Source organism: Melanostigma gelatinosum (assembly GCF_949748355.1).
Source record: "Melanostigma gelatinosum genome assembly, chromosome: 10".
In the NCBI taxonomy this organism is placed as follows: domain Eukaryota; kingdom Metazoa; phylum Chordata; class Actinopteri; order Perciformes; family Zoarcidae; genus Melanostigma; species Melanostigma gelatinosum.
The window spans coordinates 22,608,517-22,628,942 of NC_136643.1; the positions used below are offsets into that span (position 1 = coordinate 22,608,517).

Below are 20,426 nucleotides of genomic sequence, written 5' to 3' on the forward strand. Positions count from 1 at the left end.
AACCACGAGAGGTCCTTCTGCAGGCAGCCATGAATGAGCACCCAAACTATTATGCAGTTTAGTTGTGCTAGATTAGCCATGGACACACGCACAACAATCTCATTATCTCCTGGCGGACATAAAAAAACAACATTCAAGGCATAATAGGAGATCACTTTTTGCTTTCTAATGTACGTCCCTAATGAAGCACATATAATTCCATTGTTTTGTGCCTGGATATGTTTCTTCTCAGAAAGTTTGAAGCTGCGCTGCTTCAATGTTTTTCTGAATCGAATCAAACCAACGGATACTTCGACTCTGAGTAAAACTTCCTCTTTCTCTCTACCAGCTGTCGTGACAAACATCGGTCTGCTGAGCTGAGACGCTTTGCTATTTCTGCTGATTAAACCTTCTGAGCGGTTTCTAATGTGGTTATTGTTAGATTGAGGAAGATGCACCATTATAACCTTTCAACATGGAACTCCTGCTGCTGCATTTTGTGTGGTTTGCTGTCATCATTTTCAATCGAGTACATTTCTGCAACACCAATTTTATCTGATTCTATTTCTCTTTACTCTTAGTTTTTATGTTCTTCAGCAAAATTACACTTATCTCCACAGAAGGAAATCAACAATCAAAAGTTAAAGTAACAAATTTCCAAAATTAAAACATGGTTTATTGCAGAATGATTCAACTGCTTGTCATCAAAGAAATGTTCCAGATTAAAGAGGAGGCATAAACATTGCCAGTGACATTATATTTCAAACAAAACCTCCACTTTTTAGGACATTTATGATCATCTTTGGGGTTTAATTACTTGAGGAAAGCTCATTGTCATCCAGTATAACAAGAGCTCTTTTGCATCTATGTTTATAGAAGAAATACTGCTGCCTGCTCACCCGCAGAAAGTACAAACCACTGTTAAATACAGGAAGTGTCGATAACCAACCGCCTCGCTTCCTTTCAAGACTCGATTCAGTCCCGTCGGCCTCTGACAGTTCGCTGCTTCATTCTGGGAGATTACAAAATGGTGAGTAGCCTGGTTTATTTGTGTGGTTTTTAAGATGTTTGGTACTTGGTCAGTGTTGCTTCGGCCTCTTGTCCAATGCCCTTTGCGTTCGTGAAATGGGAAACACGTTGGTACTCACAATCAGAGTCTGCACTCACACAGGAAGCTTTAAGCGAATCAGCCTCTTGAAGTGAGACTGATAACATGTTCAACCCAGTTTTACTCTTTGAAAACACTGAATAAAACTGGTGGTTTTGGGGTAAAGAATAAAGACCAAAACACTTCCACTGTTCTCAGTCCGTAGTCCTATTCAGGTTTTCCATTTTTATTTGGAAAATAAAGCCAATCGATCATGTTCTCATGTAGGGGTGGGAGGGGGCTGGGGTGTGTGTGTGGGTGGTGGGGGACATATGTCTGTGTGTGTATATGAGTATGTCTGAAAGTACTGCTGTTAATAGTTAAGCCACATTTTATATTTGTTAAATAAAACCAAATACATATGGAGATAAAATGAATGAACGAACTGCGACAACCGTGACAACTTTCATGTTCTGCAAAATGACATTCAAACTTCTTTAAGTTGATAAAACCAAGATTCAGTTCGGACTGCTGCACACTTTTTCATACAATTTCCTGAAATATCAGAAGCGCAAGGAAGAGCACTCACATTTTGGAATTTGTGAAAATACTATTAATGGCAGGAGCAAATACTGATAGTGTAGCCACTTGTTTGAGCTGAAAGAAATATACATTTTCTCCACAATCCTTAGTTGCACAAGTGCAGATCCTGTGTGACGCCACATTTTCTGACGAATGTCTGTGATTGTGTGTTGCTCCACACTGGGATGGATCTGAAAAGGTGTGATTGCCAAAATTTCTACACGCCGTGTACTCCCAAATGAAAATTCAGAATATTCTCCACAATTCCTGCCTGAAGTACCTTCACAGTGTCCACAAACGCATCCTGTCTGATCTCTTCGATTGTGTTCGGTGTAGCTGAGGGCAGTAATGTTTGGACTTGAGACTTTGACTTTCGAGAGCCTTCAAATTGTTTTATGATCCTGATCAGAATATATGACCGACCAGCAGGAACCGCAGCAGCACTGATGAAACTTCCTGCTCACGTCTCCAAACAGACAAAAAAAAGACGACAGTTTTGAAAGTCATGAATGTCGTTAGCTGTCATCGGTGATCATCAGTGAAGATGTAAGTGTTTGGGTCATTTTGGATTCTTTGAGTCGATGAAAATCTTTATTCGCTGCCACAGCTGGTCGCTGTTGTCTCATCACTCAGGAAGCAATGTCGCACCAGGAAGTTTCCACCAAAGCTGCATTCATTGGGAAACTTTGTCTCTCCTCTCCCGTGCAGATGGGAGGCTGCGAGGGCATGTCCTCGTCCCTCCACAGATCCAGATATATCAGCTGGTGTGTGGACTCCGCAAAGTCACCTACAACAGGTAAGATCCACCGCACTCTCAAAATAAATAGCAATGACAGTCTATATGCATCTGAAATATGTATTGATAGAATGCACGTCTGTCTCCTCTTTCTCTCTATAAGTCGCTCAGAAAGGATCTTTACACCAAAACCATCAGCCGGCTGGTTCAGAATCAGTCCCACTTCTCCTCCTGTCGCCTCCAGAAACCAGTGGAGGAGAAACAAGCGCAACATTTTCCCATCAACGCCCAGAGGCGACGTTCACGAAGGGGACACGTCTCGAGGCCTTCACACATTCCCACCCGTACCAGTCGAACCCACACTCTGGCGAGGATGACGACGGTGAGGAAGGAAGAAAGGGGAGCGAAGAGGAGCTGGAGGACAACACCTTCTTCCTTCCCAGGAGCAGTCCGGTCATCTCCAGACGCCACAGGACCATCTCCTGGCATGGAGAGGACACCGGCATGTCTGACCCATCAAGGTAACTGAAAACATAAAAAACTGGGTTTTCGCTCGTCAAGTAGTATTATCTCAGTGCTCTACATGTGCATCTAGTTGCACTTTCTGTTTTCCCGAAAAACATAATAACCAGGGCCTTCCTTAAAATTACTTCAACACTGAGCGCAACAGAAATTGAATTTGATGACAGTTTGCTGTTCAACAAAGTATCCTTTTGTTTTGTGCCTTCCTTTATACATTTAGTGGTAAAATCCTCACTGTGAAATATTAATATTATGATATGAACAAAACAAAAACAGTCTCTTTATTTACCGTTTCAATTCCTGTTTCCTCATAAACTGTAGTCTACCGATGAACACCCTGATCTGCATTCTCAGGAAACAAGTCAATGGACAGACGTGGTGTAGACATTCTCAGTACGTCATTACATTTTAACAGCAGTTAAGTTTAGTCGGTGTAATTTAGGCAGGCAGATATTAAAGGTATTCCTGGAGAGCAGCTTTAACGTGTTTTGTGTGTTCTTTGTGTGTTCTTTGTGTTGTTGGGGAATAATTCATTTATTGTTGATTGTTTCATCTCGACTTGAGGAGTCAACTGTTTGAATCTGTTGACGTTTGACTCTGATTTGTTTTGTTTTGATTTTCTGATGATTATATGTTGAATTGACTTTTTAATGAAGACATTTTTGTCTTGGCAGGCTTTAGAGAAATCCAACATAATAGGACATTTCCTTCATGGAAATGTAATGTCTTTTTGAATATGTGGACATCCTGTCTTTTTTGTTGTTTCGACAGAAACATGACTTCTTCTAGCTTGGACTCCCGGTCTCCCGCTTCTGGTTCGCTGTCTCTGGATCAGAGTGGGTGCCCAACTGTCACCAGCATGGTGGATCTAGGATCCAAACCGAGGTCCTGTCCCCACCCGTCACCTCTTCAGAAGGACAAGAAGCCGCTCTCCATCTCTGCCTCGTCGCATCTGAACCGACTCCTCAGCCCTTGGGTCCACCGTCCTTTCAGCGGACAGCAGGGATCGTCTGAGGAGGACAGGGGGCTAACCAGCTGTGGCACCTCTCACTCCTCAGGTAGAAGAGATTTAATCATTACAGGTGTATCTACAGAGCCTAATGGCTGTGTTTATATGCACAGAGTCCACCTGCTATTTCCCAACCCTCCCCCTGATCTGATTAAGATCAGTTTGATAGTCTGGACCAATAAAACAGTTAACGTCATGCGTTTGAGCAGCATGTTTCTAATACAAGGGGAAAAAATGATTGCCACAGGAAGCACTGTATGGCATCATGTTTTTGTCAACATGAAAATTCACCCAAATAATAAAATCAAAAAGATGGCAGAGGGAAGGTGGTGCTGCCACACTAACCCTGTTGTCCCAAAGTCATTTTCCAGTCAAAGTTAGATCGACCAGAGGCCGAACCAAGGAGTTCAACTTCGTCTGGCCTGTTTTAACTCATCTGGCTCCACTCAGCCAACATTAATGTGAACACGGTCATGTTAGATCTGTTTGCTGGGAGAAGACAGCTGTGGAAACTGCTGTATATGAAGTACTTAGGTGGTTTAACAAGACGCCATGTTGCTCTATTGGAAACAAAATGAGGATGCTAACATGCTCACATATAGCTAGCACGTTGTTGCTAGCACCGTTTTGCAGGTATTTGGTCACAAACTAAAGTATTGGACAAACTATATGGCCGGGGATCAAAGTTCAAATTCATCCACTAGGGACCATGAACGTGTGAACTAAATTGCACCGCAATCCATCCAACACTTGTTTAGACATTTCAATAAAAAGGTTAAGATGTCACCTTCATGGTGATGCTGGAGGAAAAAGTCAGGGGATCCCTGAAGTCGGTATGATTCATCCTCTGGGAACATGAATGTTTGTTCAAAGTTTCCAGTTTCATTGATAAAAAAGTACTTCATGGTCTCACCTGAGCCATTTGTCTGTGTACTTTTTCCCCTCTTATTTTTTACAAGCTCAACAGAGGGCCGTGGTCATCCCACTGGAATCTTCCTTCGTACCATTATACATTACAGAACTGAATTTGATTGAATGTCGATTTAACTATTAAATGAAGCTGAAGTTGAAGTACTCTTTTTGCGTGTGCCTTTGTTTCGCCAGGCCTCTCAACCTCAACACAGCACAGCAAAGAGAGGCGACGCAGTGGTATCCCAGAATTCTCTGCAGACATCTTTAAGACCAGTTGTGATCCAGAAAAGGTGCGTTAGATCCCAGAACTGTACAGTTAGGGTTATTTAGTACTTTTGGTACATTATAGATTAAGCAATTTTAAATCAGATTAAAATGATAACCCTGTATCGCAGTGTCAAATTATGGGGAAATTGATTTGTTAATTTTTAACACAGATGAATATTTTGGCATGGGAAAGATCCATGTTTTCTGTCAGACTTTCATCTCTTAATCTCTGCATGAATGAAAATGACCATCTCATCTGCCTCTGGATGGATGATACACTGTCAGTATGTCAATAATGATGACAGTGCTGTTTCACCAGTGTCTCTATGAATGACTGTGTGTGCAGGAGAATGCTCATTTCATTGTGGTGGACATGATGCTGGAGGTGCTGGAGGGTGTCAAATGGACCCTGAGCTCCGATCGATGGACTTCCACGATGGACACACACCAACACTCGCACTGCAACACGTGCACACACGTGCACACGAGCTCGGCGGAGGACATACCGCCACATGGACACAAACAGAGATGCAAAGCAAGCAGACACACACAGACCAGTGATCCTCAACCGGACACGGACAAGACATCACATAGAAACACACACCCCTCTTATGTACACACACACCAACACACACGGGACGAAGAAGAGGAGGAAGCAGCGAATCACGAGGCTGAACATTCACCAAAGGCTTTCTCCATCCTCTCCTCCGACAGTGGCTTTGAAGGTAGAATTACTCTAACTGTGAATTTCATATATGAACAGTATACGGAAGAGTGACACGAGTAAAACATGTGTAATGTGTGACTTAAAAAGAAAAACTTCTTATCTTCATTGTTAATAGCATGTTTTATTCTTATTTTGTTAAAGCATTTTTAACTCCACCTTCATCAGCTGCAACATTGAACTGATGAACCCATTAAAACATCAATAATTATCATCCAATAATATATATTATTCATACATGAGCCATCCCGCATATTGAGTACTATCTTTTAATCAATTAACAATTTTGAAGCCAGTACTTTTGTACTTTTACTTAACGATTTTGAATGCATCACTTCTTGTAACAGAGTACTTCTAGTTGGGTCTCACTAGTTTTACTTTAAAGATCGGAGTATTTCTTCCACCACAGATTTTTACATCCTCAGTAACTTGTAAGTAACCAGCACAATTTAGCTCATTGCACCTTTAAGTCATTAGACAGTATTGCCAGCACTTTTGTACAGCTGTTAAAAGTGTGACCATATTAACAATGTCATATTAGGGGATGCATTATAGCTCACTGTATGTCACATATTATTACAACATTCCTGAATGTATGTGTTTTAATTTCAGACTGTGGAGTTGACACTACGCTGACATCGAGAGAGTCTCTCAGAAAGTAAGAAAAAACACCCAAATGACTATGTGACTGTCCACATCTATGCTTGTGTTCAGATTCTGTCAGTCCTGAGTCAATCTGTGGTGTCCCATGATGCAGTGCAGAGTGGCTGGCGCAGCAGTTGGTGCTGGAGTTCAGGAGGAGCTGGCTTCCTTCCCATGAGCCTCGACGTGGACGGCTAAGCCTCCGTAGCTCGCTACAGGAAGTGAGAATACATAACAGTGAATAGAGAAAATTTAACAAAAACATGCGTTTCAACAAACAAAATGTTGTAATATTTTCTACATTTGCTTTCTGGCTATCCTTTGTCTCTATAGTCCCAAACCATGAGAGCCAATATTGATCTTTCCCATCTCTCTCTCTCTCTTTTTGCCAGTTGCCAGGCACTGGAGGTGTGGCGGTGAGCAGCGGCAGCCTGGCAGAGGAGATCAGACTGAGGACCAGGATGAGAGGATCCCTGAGCTGGGCCCCACCGCGCTTCCAGATCATCTTCACTGTTCAGCCGACCAACAGGTGGTTATTACGTCTTATGAGACTCAAACACACTGAATACAAGTACAAATAAATAGAAACAATATGGATGAATGGATGGATGGTTGGGTGGATGGATTTGGACATTCACAGTTGACTGTTTCCTCCTCCAGACGCAGTGAAGTTTTGGCTCTGCAGCACTTCCTGTGTGCAGGCTGTGGGACAGAGGTGGAGCCTAGTGAGTAGTCACAGTTCACAGAATCCATTCAGTTTCAGGGGTGTGAAAACTGTGAAGTTCATCCAGAAAGAAACTAAAATAGAAAATGTACAGTTCTTGTATCAGTGTGCACTGGAGTGTTCTTCTTTAATATGACCACTAGGGGGCAATGAATTCAGAGATTTAAAATCCTACACACAGAACAGTATATCTGTATATTATTGACCCGTTTACATTTTTCTGGGGTGAAATTGTCCAAATATTACAACACACATTACATTATCTCACAATATTTGTGCTAAACTAAAAGCATGTGGACACAAAGGGGCCTCAGCTTGTTTTTAATGTCTTTACACAGTAACTTGAAAATATTCATCAGAAGTATGAGCTGATGGAAAGCATGTCTGAGGTCTGACTCCTCTCTGCTTCCAGGGTACATCAAGAAACTGCGGTATTGTGAATATCTTGGCAGGTATGTAGTACCTGTACAAAATATAATGGTAATCACATACAATACTGTGGACCAAAGAGGTGGTAATTCTAGTGTGACATGCTTATGGTCTCTAACAACAATGAATCAAATTGTTGTGGTTGGATTATTTAATAATTCAGATTAATTTTCAGGTATTTCTGTGACTGCTGCCACGGCGGCTCTGAAGCTGCGATTCCTGGTCGACTTCTGTCCTGCTGGGACTTTGGCAGGTAGTAAAACCACTGCTACGACTAGTGTTAATGCAACTGACTAATACTTTTATTCACAATGTCGTAATTACAGTAAAAAACATGAATAAGTCAATATTAATACAGCTTCAATTCTAAGACGAGTGAATATTACTATCAATCCAATCAAAGCCTTTTTATTCATACAACTTGATTCAATAAACTGAGGACAAACTGCTGGACTATTTACCTCAGTGCGAGAAAGAACATGTACACTTTGATTCTTAATAATAATCAGTCATAATAATGTTAATATTGCAGATACCCTGTGAGTGATTTCTCCAAACAGCTGCTGGATTCAGTTTGGCATCAGCCTCTGTTTGACCTGAGCTGCGTCGGTAAGACACTCTACAGCAGAGCGAAAGAGCTGGACAAGTTCAGGGTGAGTTAAAGACTGAATTATTGTTAGTATTCTCATTATTATTGTGACTGTTATTATTTGACCTCACCTCTTCACAGAGACCTGGATAAACCCGTATCCTGGCTTAGATAAAGAAGCTCATTTATTACTTTAGTATTTCCAAAGTTAAAACTAGCTCCACCTTGGTAACAGACTAATAATGTCACAGGAGTCATTGTATTGCAGTTTTATTTGACACTTTTACTGAAGCACTGTAGGAATTTAATGCAGTACTTGTAATGAGGTATTTTTACATTGTTGGTACTTTTACTTAAGTACAAGATCAGAATACTTCTTCCATCATCGGCAAAGAGTCAAATATTCTCTTTTAATTAAGCAGATCCAACACAAATAACGCAGCCAAGATGAATTTCAACTTTATTTCGTTATTTCCATTGACTTTCCTTTGTTCCTTCTTTATTTCCTTCCTTCCTCCCTCTCTTCCTGTCTCCTTCAGGAGCTCCAGGAACGGCTGATGTGCGTCAAGAAGCTGCTGTCAGTCTGCAGACTATCTGAAAGGTAGACAGAATATTTACAATATACTTAAATATGACTGTGATACTTCACACTTCAACACAATAGAAATAGTTAAGAAAATCATTAAAAGTACAACAACAGATGTAAAATAATAAGGGAGAATAATACTGAGGTGACCTATTTGGAGACCAGGTATAGCAGAGTTTTACCTGTGAGCTCAGCGTTGGTTTCCTATGATGTATTGTATGGAGTCTGGTAATGTTTTGTCCGTGTGGACCTGTTGTGGCAGAAAGGACTGCAGACAGACTCTCCAACCTGACAGAAATACTCAACCAGAAGCCCACAAACAAGATATTCTCCAATCAAGAGGAAGCAGTTTTAGCGTGTTTTCTGTGTGTTTCTGTCTCAGAGTGATGGCTGAGTTTGAACAGCTTCCTGCTCACCTGATGGAGCAGCCGCACCTCTTCTCCATGGATAACCTCTTGAGGGTGAAGAAGGGTCAGCTTGTGGCGCAGGCCAGAGCAGTGCTGCACTCTGCCATCGATCACGTTGAAAACTGTGAGGTCAGTCCGAGGCGCTGTGACAGGTGGCATCATTTCTCTTTAAATCTATAGAATATAGTATATTTCTAACGCAGCACGTTATTATTGGTCCTCAATTTCATGATATGAGATACTGAAGGTCTGCCGATGATTTATCACCACTGGCACGAATGTGGGACAAGGTTTTTATCCGGACAAAGCCAAAGCAACACAGGACTGGCTTAAAAACAGCAGTGATAACAGATTTTGGGATTAACAGTACAGGAGGAGGCGGGGAATCAAATACTGACTGTGTAAGAGGATATGGTGTGTAATAGATGCTCCGCCAATGGTTTTAATCTTTTTTTGTCATTATATTGGTTCCCAAATGCACCTATATGTTACCATTATGTTATGAGCTGATAAACACAAATAAAAGCAGCTCTTCCCCTGTGGGGTAGAAAATGACCCAGATACTGTTGCGCTCTGGATGGGATTAAAATCCCTGACCAGAGAAGATAACATTCAAATACCCCCACCTCTCTCATGAAATGAATCCAGTCTGAATGGGGCTCAATCCAGAATTCATGGTAAGACTTCAAAAAGGTAATCTCACAGAGCTCGAGCAGAAGTGCACACAAGTAGTTTGCTTTTTATATCTGTAATTCATTCAGATGGCTTTGGACAGATGTGTTTTCACTTTGACATTTAAAGGCATTGGAAACCTATTTTCTTCGTCTTCTTATGGTCTGACATTGAAGATCTACAAGATTACTTCAACTTATTTCTGTTTTTGTTATTGGAAGTGTTCAGGATTCAGTTAGAAAAAAAAACAATGACGTCATTTATTTCCATGAACCAATCTGGATTTACTCACGTGTGAATCAAACCCTGAGGGCAGTTGGTGGGATGTTATTGGTATTATATGGTGGGATGTTATTGACTGTTAAAGGTTCACAATTTTTCAAATATGTCTGAAAACACTATTCAGGTGCCCAACTGAACATTAAAACAGAGTGACCATTCCCTCTGTTCATACTGGCCATTCAAATCATGTCAAAATTGGCAAGCTAGCTAGCTAGCCAGCTGTCTGCTAGTTAGCCAGCTAGCGAGCTAGCTTGTTAATTCCACCTTGCTTTTACGCTACACTGGTTGCAGAAAATAAGCCGAAACAATAATGGCGATAGCAATGTGCTTTCCTACGCGGTGACAAGAATGTGTGGATGAAGCATCAAGTTGTTAAATTTTACTCATTAATTCTGGCTCTCTGCACTTGGTTACGCCACTACTCCACTGCTTGTTTTAGTTATTACTGCAAAACCTCATCTTACTGAGTCCGCAACTTGCCTTAAGTCGGTTTAGTTCATACGAAAGCTTTGAACAATGGTCGCAATGGCAACATAGAGCACTTATACATTGATTTGAATCGTAATGTCTATTCTACTCCTATTTTGTTTCCATGATTGGCCCTTTTCTACGCAAATGAGCCTTATTGCAAAAACAGTCCAAGATCAGCACATATTTGTTTTTGAGGAGGAAAACTTCACCGCACTCACTTTGAATTTTTAACAATTCTCCTTTTTTTCACACAGTTGTGTCTGGCCCGAGGCTTCATCTGTGAGTTCTGCAGAGAAAGAGACATCATCTTTCCTTTTCAGGCGAACATATGCAGGCGATGTCCAGGTAAGCACTGCTGCATGATTACTTTTAAAATTTGTCTTCTGTTATAGTCACAGTTTTGGGAATAAAAGGGGGAAACAGTGACACAACGGGGCAGAAATTATAAACCTGCTTCTCTTTTTACAGTGTGCAGGGCGTGCTTTCATAAACACTGTTTTGTGGAAAAGAAGTGTCCAAAATGTGCACGGATCCAATCACGGAAAAAAAACGTCCAGACGGCCCCATGAAGCGACAACATCAGCACCAACCTCTATGATTCAGCTGCATTACGTCTGCCACAGTTTCACATAAAATACCTGAAGCATTTCTTTACTCATCCCCTCTCTAAGTGCATAACGATGTCTTCATTTCTATAATCAGGGAATACAAACTCACAATGTCTGAATCAATCTCAAATATTTCATGTTTCCTGTGGAAATTAAATTGTCATGAGACTGATTATTTTACCTCAAACACTTCTGTGCAAAACCATTTAAAAATGTCTGCTGGTGTTTGTGTGTGTGTGTGGGCTGTCTAAATGGTGTTTCTCAGAGTAACACTGATGAACTGTAGTAGCAGAAGAAGTATACAAGCTCTGGACATTTTAATTCATCAGACTTTTATTAAATCCAATGTTTATTTACTGCAATAATTGTGGGTTTTTTTACTCTGTGCCAGCCGACATGAGCAGATCTTTAAAAAAAAGAGCAAAATCTCACCTCTCTCGATCGGTGTTTGTTTGAGTAAATCTCCGTTTACTTAGTTAGGTCCCATGAGATTTAATTGTCTCTCTGTGAGCAACATATTGCAGCCCATTAGTTGCTCTTAGTGGCAGTGTGGCAAAACCCTAAGGACAGGAAGCTTGTTCACACCTGTATTGATTAGTCAGATGATGACATCTCAACCTCTGAGGTGTCACTGCAATCAGAGGTGTTGAGAAAAACAAGCTTCAGCATCAACACATGACGCTACTATCATTGAACAGCGATGTTTAGTTGAGATTGTGTCTTTCGTGACTTTTAGTTTTACTTTGTCCAATATTTAATCAATCAACTTTTTTTTAAACAATGGATGAGATTACCATGTGTAATGTAAGAGGGGCCTTCATATATCTATGACTGCCTTTTATTTTATGTCCCAGGACAAACTATTTGATCTTTCACTGCCTTTCTTTTAGAAAGTGTCCCATAATAAATTGTGTGAGGCTGCTTTCTGTTTTTGTGGCCCTGTTTAATGAATTCTGTACGCACAGGCTTCGGTGCAATACAACCACCATTTTCACCAGTCCTGTATCGTTCCAGCAAACACAGACCCTGAAAAGAAGACCGACAAGGCATTGACGATGACGCCGCTGTAGATATGTTGTCGACCTCACTGACCTCACTGACCTCACTGACCGCCAACCGTGAGAATGCGCAGACCACGATGGGAGTGTGTCTTCCCACCTGCACTGGTTTCTTCATATGCACTCACAAAGCCATCACGCCAGGCGCACACACTTTAACAGTGGCATGAGAAAACCCTCTATACACCAAACACTGCAAAAGGGAGAGAATAGAAACAACTGCTACTACATGTTCCTGTGCTGCTTGACCTAAAATGTGATGGGCAAGGTGTCTCCTGCTTGTGGTTTGACCCCTCCAGGGTTAGGACATCGCTCTACCCAGTTCAGTTGCGAGCCAGCGGATGCATGTGTTTAGACTTTTTATGTAAAGGTTAATTTCATTACACTCGTCATATACATACATTAAATTGACCTTTGCATTAAACCCATCCTACGTGTTTTAGGAGCAGTGGACTGTGAAGCGACCGGGGAGCAAAGGGTTCAGTGTCTCACTTCGACATGCAGACAGTAGGAGCCGGGGATCGGACCGCCGACCTTGCGGTTACAGGAAGACTCTCCCGATGAAAGACAAATATTCAAAAATGACTTAGCACAGCAAGTGATACATACACGTGCAAAACAAACATCAAAATCAAACACAGAGTACAGCAACTAGATGCAAAACACACATTAAAATCAAGAATATTCTGCCGGGACAATCGCACGGAAAGTGATGAAGATGAGGTTCTGTTGTGCAGTCCACTGAGGAGGGGCGTCAGAGTCCAACAGAGACTGGCAGAAAGCGATGGGGAGGGATTAAGAGAATGTGAGAGAGGTAACTCTGTTATATGACTCAGGTTTGTTCAGGCAGCTGCAGCTATCTGCAGATGGAGGCTGAGGAAGGATCGGAGCTCTGCTTTCCACAGCTGCTGAACACCTCCTGCAGGAAGCCCACTGTGCTTTGGCACCATGCTTTGCTCCCTCTCTTTTTGATGTCCATCTCTACGCTCACCGTAGCTCTCAACATGCTCGTCATCATCTCAGTCTCCCACTTCAGGCAAAGTTGAAATTCTCAGTGGAGTCTACAGTTTAAGTTTTATAAAGACTGAGCGAGCTACTGTCAACAACATTCCTTCATTTCTTTCAACAATGACTGTAAAGTTTGAATTGCTTTCCCTGTGCTTTTCCTACTGTGACGAGTCAAACTGCCTGCTCAGAAGAAGTGTTCTTGGTATGAAGGATTATAAACGGTGAACAGCTACCACAGATTAGGAGAAGAATTATCTTTCAGGGTAGAATAGCTGAATAATGCTGCACCTTTGCACATTAGACTTGGATTCTGTCTTACTATTTTTGCAACATATAACTGAAATGTGATTTTGAACACACTGAACCACATGGTAACTAGATGTGTTTTTTTCTCATAGTTGTTTCGGTTGTTTTGCTATTCTGATGTGAGGGCTGGTTGGTTTAATGACGCTTTTTTCTCTTTGCCACCAGGCAGCTCTACACACCCACCAACATCCTCATCCTCTCTCTGGCTGTCTCAGACTTGGTCGTGGGCCTCCTGCTGTTGCCGGCAGAAATCCTCCTCAAAATATCCTGCTGGTTTCTCGGTGACCTCGCGTGTTCTCTGTTTAATTATGTGACCTTCGTCATTACCTCTACCTCAGTAGGCAACATGGTGCTCATATCAATGGACCGCTATGCGTCTATCTGTGACCCTCTTCGTTACACCACCAGAGTCACAGTGAAAAGAGTCCGACTCTGTGTCTGCATGTGTTGGCTCTGTTCTGCTGCCTACAGCGGTGTGTTTGTAAGGGATGGCCTGACTCAACCAGGCAGGGGTAATTCCTGCCACGGAGAGTGTGTCGCTTTCGTTGACTACATCACAGGGACAGTTGACCTCGTTGTGACGTGTATTCTTCCGGTTACTGTCATCGTAGTTCTGTATATGAGAGTATTTGCTGTGGCTGCATCTCAGGCTCGTGCCATGCGCTCTCACGTTACTGTCACACACCAGCTTTCAGAGGGTCAGAAAACAAAGAAATCGGAGCTGAAAGCAGCCAGGACTCTTGGCATTGTTGTAGTTTTGTTTCTAATTTGTTTCCTCCCATATTACATCGTCTTACTTGTAGGTGACAACATGCTTAGTAATTCATATGTGTCCTTTGTGCTCTATCTGTTCTATTTTAACTCATGTCTGAACCCTTTGGTCTATGCATTGTTTTACCCGTGGTTTAGAAAAGCAGTAAAACGTCTTGTTACTCTGCAGCCTGGCTCCCGAGAGGCCAACATAGACTGAAGTGACTGCAATTAAATCTGCGCTACAAAAGTTTTTCATGAACTCAAAATCCCTAAATGTCTTGCTCCACTGTATAATAAACAATATGAATCTCTGTACTCAACATGTGATTTAAGGACTACAATTTATTGCATTGGTTGGAAAAAAGAATAATTATGACAAGTGCATATTTTTCTCTCTGTTTTACTTTTAATTTAAAAATGAAAAAGTACCAATGGTGAGATGGAAGAAACTGAAAATTAAACAATGTGATTTTAAGTCCTACCCAATTCCTACATCCCACAGATGATGAGATGAGATCCATAATTAATGTAAAAATAGTCCAGGAGCATTACAAGATACTGTGTTATGGTCTGGCTCTGGGCCGTCTGAAAAAGAAAAAAAACTTAACATATGTAAAGTCCTGTGTTCTTTGGGTATTATTGGGGTTTTCTTGGATTTTATATAAACTAGGAATTCATATCTATATATCTATATATATGGATATATCAATATCAAAAGTGCCGTTTTAATGTTGCAGCTGGTTGAGAGGTGGAGCTTTCTTATACTGCTGTGTTGTTCATTCAAGAAAAATGCATTTTGTGGTTATTGTGTTCAGTACACAAATCATACTAAGCAGTCAAATGTAGTAGAATATTGGAGTAAAGTACAGTTGCCTTAAAATTATATTTTACCACAGAATTTACATCAGCTGTCAGTAATTCACCAATGTACCAGAAGATGGAGCTGTTGACTTAATTGTTCCAGGACAGAAATTAAGTAAAGTACAACAAGCCTTTCTGCCACTAGAGGTTCTTGTTTGCTCTCTCTGCACAGTGAACAAACACGTCCACTCATTAGTTTACTTTAAAGCCTGTTTGCTACTATCATTGAACAGCGATGTTTATTCAGTTGAGATTGTGTCTTTCGTGACTTTTAGTTCTATTTCATCCTTACTGACCGCCAGAGGCAGTGCTTCACACTGGATATCTTCCGTCGCTCGCATGCGCAGGTCGAATATTTATATCAACAAAGTCACGTGTGACCTCGGATGACCCCCGTCGTCTATAAGTTCCGGTGTCATCCTGAGCTCAGTCCTTTTTTTCTTCTCGCGACGCAGGTTAGCTACCATGGTAGCATAAACAAGGATGTGTCTACGATCAAGACATATTAGAGCTCGTCGCTGTAGCCTTGTGACCACCGGTCGGAGTTGCGGTTCTCTCGCCCTCCAAAGGCTGCGACGAGCTGTCCCTCTTCGGAGGGAACGGTGTGTTCGCCGTTCGGACATCGAGCCCCGGACTGGTGGACGCCCCTATCATCGGTCGTCACCAGTCTGATAAGGGCCAGCTAAGTCGTGATGACAGCAATCGGTAAGATCGATTAACATTGTTTTCTATAACAGTTGTTTGTTCCACGGTTGGCAGAGCGCTTCCGCTCTAGTTAATCGAGTGGCGCGCTAACGAGAGCGTAGAATTACGCTGTCGGCCCGCCCTTCACAGTGTTACGGCTATCACAGTTAGCAGAGTGTTCCTGCTCAGGCAAACTTTGTGAGACACTAGATCCGCATTGGCGTTGTGTACATGGAGATTTAATCTTTACATCTGACGTAATTCGCAGTTAGCAGTGTCTTCACTCAGGCTAACTTGGATGCTAGCTGGGACTGCGTCCATCAACTTTGTAAACCTTACGGCCGTCACAGTTAACAGAGCATCCCCGCTCAGGTTAACTCAGTGGGAAGCTAGCTAAACAGAGCTGATACTGGGGCTGTGGCCATCAACTTTGTATCCTTACGGCTGTCACAGTTAACAGAGCGTCCCCGCTCAGGTTAACTCAGTGGGAAACTAGCTAAACAAAGCTGATACTGGGGCTGTAGCCATCAACTTTGTATCCTTACGGCTGTCACAGTTAACAGAGCGTCCTCGCTCAGGTTAACTCAGTGGGAAACTAGCTAAACAAAGCTGATACTGGGGCTGTGGCCATCAACTTTGTATCCTTACGGCTGTCACAGTTAACAGAGCATCCCCTCTCAGGTTAACTCACTGGGAAACTAGCTAAACAAAGCCGATACTGGGGCTGTGTCCATCAACTTTGTAGCCTTACAGCTGTCACAGTTAACAGAGCGTCCCCGCTCAGGTTAACTCAGTGGGAAACTAGCTAAACAAAGCTGGTACTGGGGCTGTGGCCATCAACTTTGTAGCATTACAACGATCACAGTTAGCGGAATGTGCTCGCTCAGGCTAACTCGGTGAATGCTAGTTATACTAAATCAACATTGAGGTTGTGCCCATTGATGGTTTTTACGCATTACGGCTGTCGAGTTCGCTCCGGCTAACTAGACTAAGCTAATACTCGGATTGTGTCCATTGATTGTTGTAAACATTATGGACATATCGGTAGCGGATATCAGTTAGCAGAGTGCCCTCGCTCAGGCTAACTGGTAGCACACCAAGAGTTACAGCAACTGTCCAAGTGAAGAGTGTCCTCGCTCCCCTCTCACTGTAAGGACTGTGGTATTTTTTGTCCGTTTTCACAGTAGCAGAGTGCTCTCGCTCAAGCTAACTGGTGGGGCACCAATATCTGCAGCAACTATCCGAGTGAAGAGAGTGTCCTCGCTCCCCTCTCACTATGAGAACTGTTTTCCTGACCTGTTCCACAGTGGCAGAGTGCTCTCGCTCAAGCTAACTGGTGTGACACCAATATCTGCAGCAGCTGTCTTAGTGAAGAGAGTGTCCTCGCTCCCCTCTCACTGTAAGGACTGTGTTCTTTTTGTCCGTTTTTCACAGTAGCAGAGTGCTCTCGCTCAAGCTAACTGGTGGGACACCAATATCTGCAGCAACTAGCTTAGTGAAGAGAGTGTCCTCGCTCCCCTCTCACTATAAGGACTTTGCCTGGCCTGTTTCCACAGTGGCAGAGTGCTCTCGCTCAAGCTAACTGGTGGGACACCAATATCTGCAGCAACTAGTTTAGTGAAGAGTGTCCTCGCCCCTCTCACTATAAGGACTTTGCCTGACCTGTTTCCACAGTGGCAGAGTGCTCTCGCTCAAGCTAACTGGTGGGACACCAATATCGGCAGCAACTATCTTAGTGAAGAGTGTCCTCGCTCCCCTCTCACTGTACGGACTGTGTTCTTTTTTGTCCGTTTTTTACGGTAGCAGAGTGCTCTCGCTCAAGCTAACTGGGGGGGACACTAATATCTGCAGCAACTATCTTAGTGAAGAGAGTGAGCTTAGAGAGTGTCCTCGCCCCTCTCACTATAAGGACTTTGCCTGACCTGTTTCCACAGTAGCAGAGTGCTCTCGCTCAGGCTAACTGGTGGGTCACCAATATCCGCAGCGGCTGGCCAAGGGAAGAGTGTCCGAAGGATCACTCGCCACAGACTGCCCCCTGCCTGTTCTCTCAACATTCAGCAGAGCGCTCCCGCTCGGACTGATTTGGAATTCCGCATAAACTAGTGGGACAAGGGTTCCACCAGAATCGCGGCCATGTTAAACTCTCCCGGCTGTAGGACCTGTATAGCTCCTCTTCAGCCGGAGGACGGCCCTGACCTCTTGCCCTAGCAGGGAGAACCCAGGCAGGACCTGCGGCATCACGCCTTGAGCAGTAAGGTCTGCTAGGCTGGCCGAAGTGGAACACCTGATGCGGGAGGTCTACCTCCCCCTGTCAGGGCAGCTGAATCCAGCCCAACCTACCCTGGTCATTTGTATGGCGCTTGCACGCCGGGCATACACAGCAGCTGGAACATCCACCTGTGAGTGCCTTCTTCAGGCACCTTCCCGCCCTCACCACCTTTTCTGTTCCTCCCTCCGAGGAATATCTGAGGGAGTTGCGTGCATGGTGGAGATACCAGGGCTCTCTCCCGCCTTACATCAGACCATGCAGGGGGTGGCAAATCTGGCCTTGCACGTATGCCAGCCAGTTAGATGACTATGGCGTCCATCAGTTTCCCCTGAGGAGACTCTGAGGCCCGATGCCAGGTGCCCTCGACCCAATGTCGGGTCAAAGATGACCTGCTATCCAGGGCTTATGACACAGCAGTGCTGTGCACCGTATCGACAACTCCCTCTCCCACCTCATGCTTTCCCTCGCAGATTCTCTGCAGCGGGCTACTTCGACGCTTCTGCTCAGTGATGCTTCATTGCAGGCGTTTGCGTTCATATCGAGGGAACGTGGATGTATGATGTCCACCCTGGTTCAGACTCGCCGCCAGGTTTGGCTGGTACAGTCACCCCTATCTGAGACATGTAGGAGGACCCTCCATACTGTCCCAGTGGAACCTGGTGAGCTGTTCGAGTCAGCTGCTGTACAGGCGCTTCAGCGGACTGTTGGAGCTAGCCAGACCAGGCAGCAGTTCTCTGGTCTTTGCAGGGACATGCCTGCACCCCCAGACCTAGGGGTCCCACTTTTGGCCCACAAGGCCGTTTTCTCAGCCTCCAGCTTACCCTAGTAGCCGCAACAGGCCTCGGCGTCCTGCTGAGAGGCCGGACCGCTACCTATACAACCCTACTTACGTCCCCGTCCCCCCCGGCAGGGGTGCCAGGAGATGTCTCCAGGCCGGCTGTGGGAGTTCTTTCTCCCATCAGCGGATTTCCAAGGGAGAGTGGTTCACGTCTATCGACGCCTGTTCCCATGGTGCATCACCACAACTTTCAGTCCTGGGTGCTTCCATTCGGACTCTCCCATCTCCCCATGGGTGTTCACAGTGTGTTACTGCTGTCCTTTCCCCCTGCAATCGCAGGGCGTGAACATACTGCCGTACTTAGACGACTGGCTGACCTAGGCGCCGTCCCGGCTTCAGGCACCACAGGACACTGCTCGCCTTCTCTCACGTGGCCCGGTGGGCCTCAAGGTGAACATGGAGAGGAGCTACCTGAGCCCTTCTCAGAGCATAACCTTCATTAGTGTGGCCCTATGAGGGCCTGTCTGTCGCCCCAGTGCGGATGGCTGAACAGCCTTCACTTGGATGCCAAGTGGCACAGATACAGGGCAATAATATTATCGAAACAGTGCCTATTCACTATCCCCATGGAGGGAGTGCATATCTGGCGAACAGTGTCCCAGGAACCGAGCCCCAGGGCTCGGTTCCATTCCACCAGTAGATTGTCACAACAGATACCTGCCTCTCAAGGCGGGGTGCAGTGTGACAGAACAGGACAGCCTGGGGGCAGTTGTCTGCTGAAAGACCGCAGGTCCAGGTTCTAGAGCTAGCGCTCGAGCACTTCCTTCCATGTTTGAAGGGAAAGCATGTGCTTGTCCGGTGGACAGCACCTCTGCTGTGATTTCCCATGAACTATCGATGGGGCACCAGATCTGCAGAGGTTGCTACGGGGATCACCGTGGCCTTCTGACTTGGGAGGCCCCTCGCCTGACCAGCCTGGGGGCAATGTACCCACCAGGAGAATGGAACACGGTTGTGGTTTTCCTGTTCCGTTACAAGCCTCCACCGTGAGAGTGGCGGCTGCATCCAGACGTGTCGACCCACTGCCCCCACTGGGTCTCCCTGACGGAGAGGACCAGCCCTCTGGGTCAAGATGCCCTGGCTCACACGTGGCCAGAGGATCTTCTTATGCCTTTCCACCATCCCTCTGCTTTTGCGATGAGCTTGTCAGAGTTCTTCCCCGACAGGAGGGATCTCCTGTCGCAACTAGAGGGTCGGATTTGGCATTCCAATCCCTGCGCCTGCAATTAGGGGTCACGGGAGGGCCCGACCGGATGCTGAGTGGCTGCATAGAACCAGTCTGACGGCCTATTCTGAATGCCAGTGCGCGGTCTACCTGCCTGCAGTACAAGAAACAGGTGGAAGCTGTTCTCCGACTGGTGTGCGGCTCAGAACAAGGTCCCAGTACAGCGCCCCGTGCCTGCTGTACCGAGTTTCTACAG

The 20,426-nt window shown here is 44.4% G+C and overlaps 2 protein-coding genes across 2 annotated transcripts; both read left to right on the top strand.

Moving 5' to 3' along the window:
* Nucleotides 1-2,287: 2,287 nt before the first annotated feature.
* Nucleotides 2,288-11,189, top strand: rubcnl (rubicon like autophagy enhancer; the record flags this gene model as incomplete). Its single annotated transcript, XM_079277235.1, has 17 exons — nt 2,288-2,444; nt 2,629-2,905; nt 3,678-3,964; nt 5,020-5,117; nt 5,441-5,651; nt 5,739-5,819; nt 6,431-6,476; nt 6,576-6,681; nt 6,853-6,989; nt 7,121-7,185; nt 7,597-7,636; nt 7,789-7,866; nt 8,146-8,266; nt 8,742-8,803; nt 9,171-9,324; nt 10,875-10,965; nt 11,089-11,189. 17 exons carry the CDS (start codon nt 2,288-2,290, stop codon nt 11,187-11,189), a joined length of 2,112 nt encoding a protein of 703 aa, XP_079133361.1.
* A 1,963-nt stretch (nt 11,190-13,152) lies between these two features.
* Nucleotides 13,153-14,570, top strand: LOC306783528 (trace amine-associated receptor 13c-like; the record flags this gene model as incomplete). The annotated part of the gene is made up of 2 exons (XM_079277236.1): nt 13,153-13,322; nt 13,766-14,570. The coding sequence occupies 2 exons, from the start codon at nt 13,153-13,155 to the stop codon at nt 14,568-14,570; spliced, it is 975 nt and encodes a 324-aa protein (XP_079133362.1).
* Nucleotides 14,571-20,426: the final 5,856 nt, after the last annotated feature.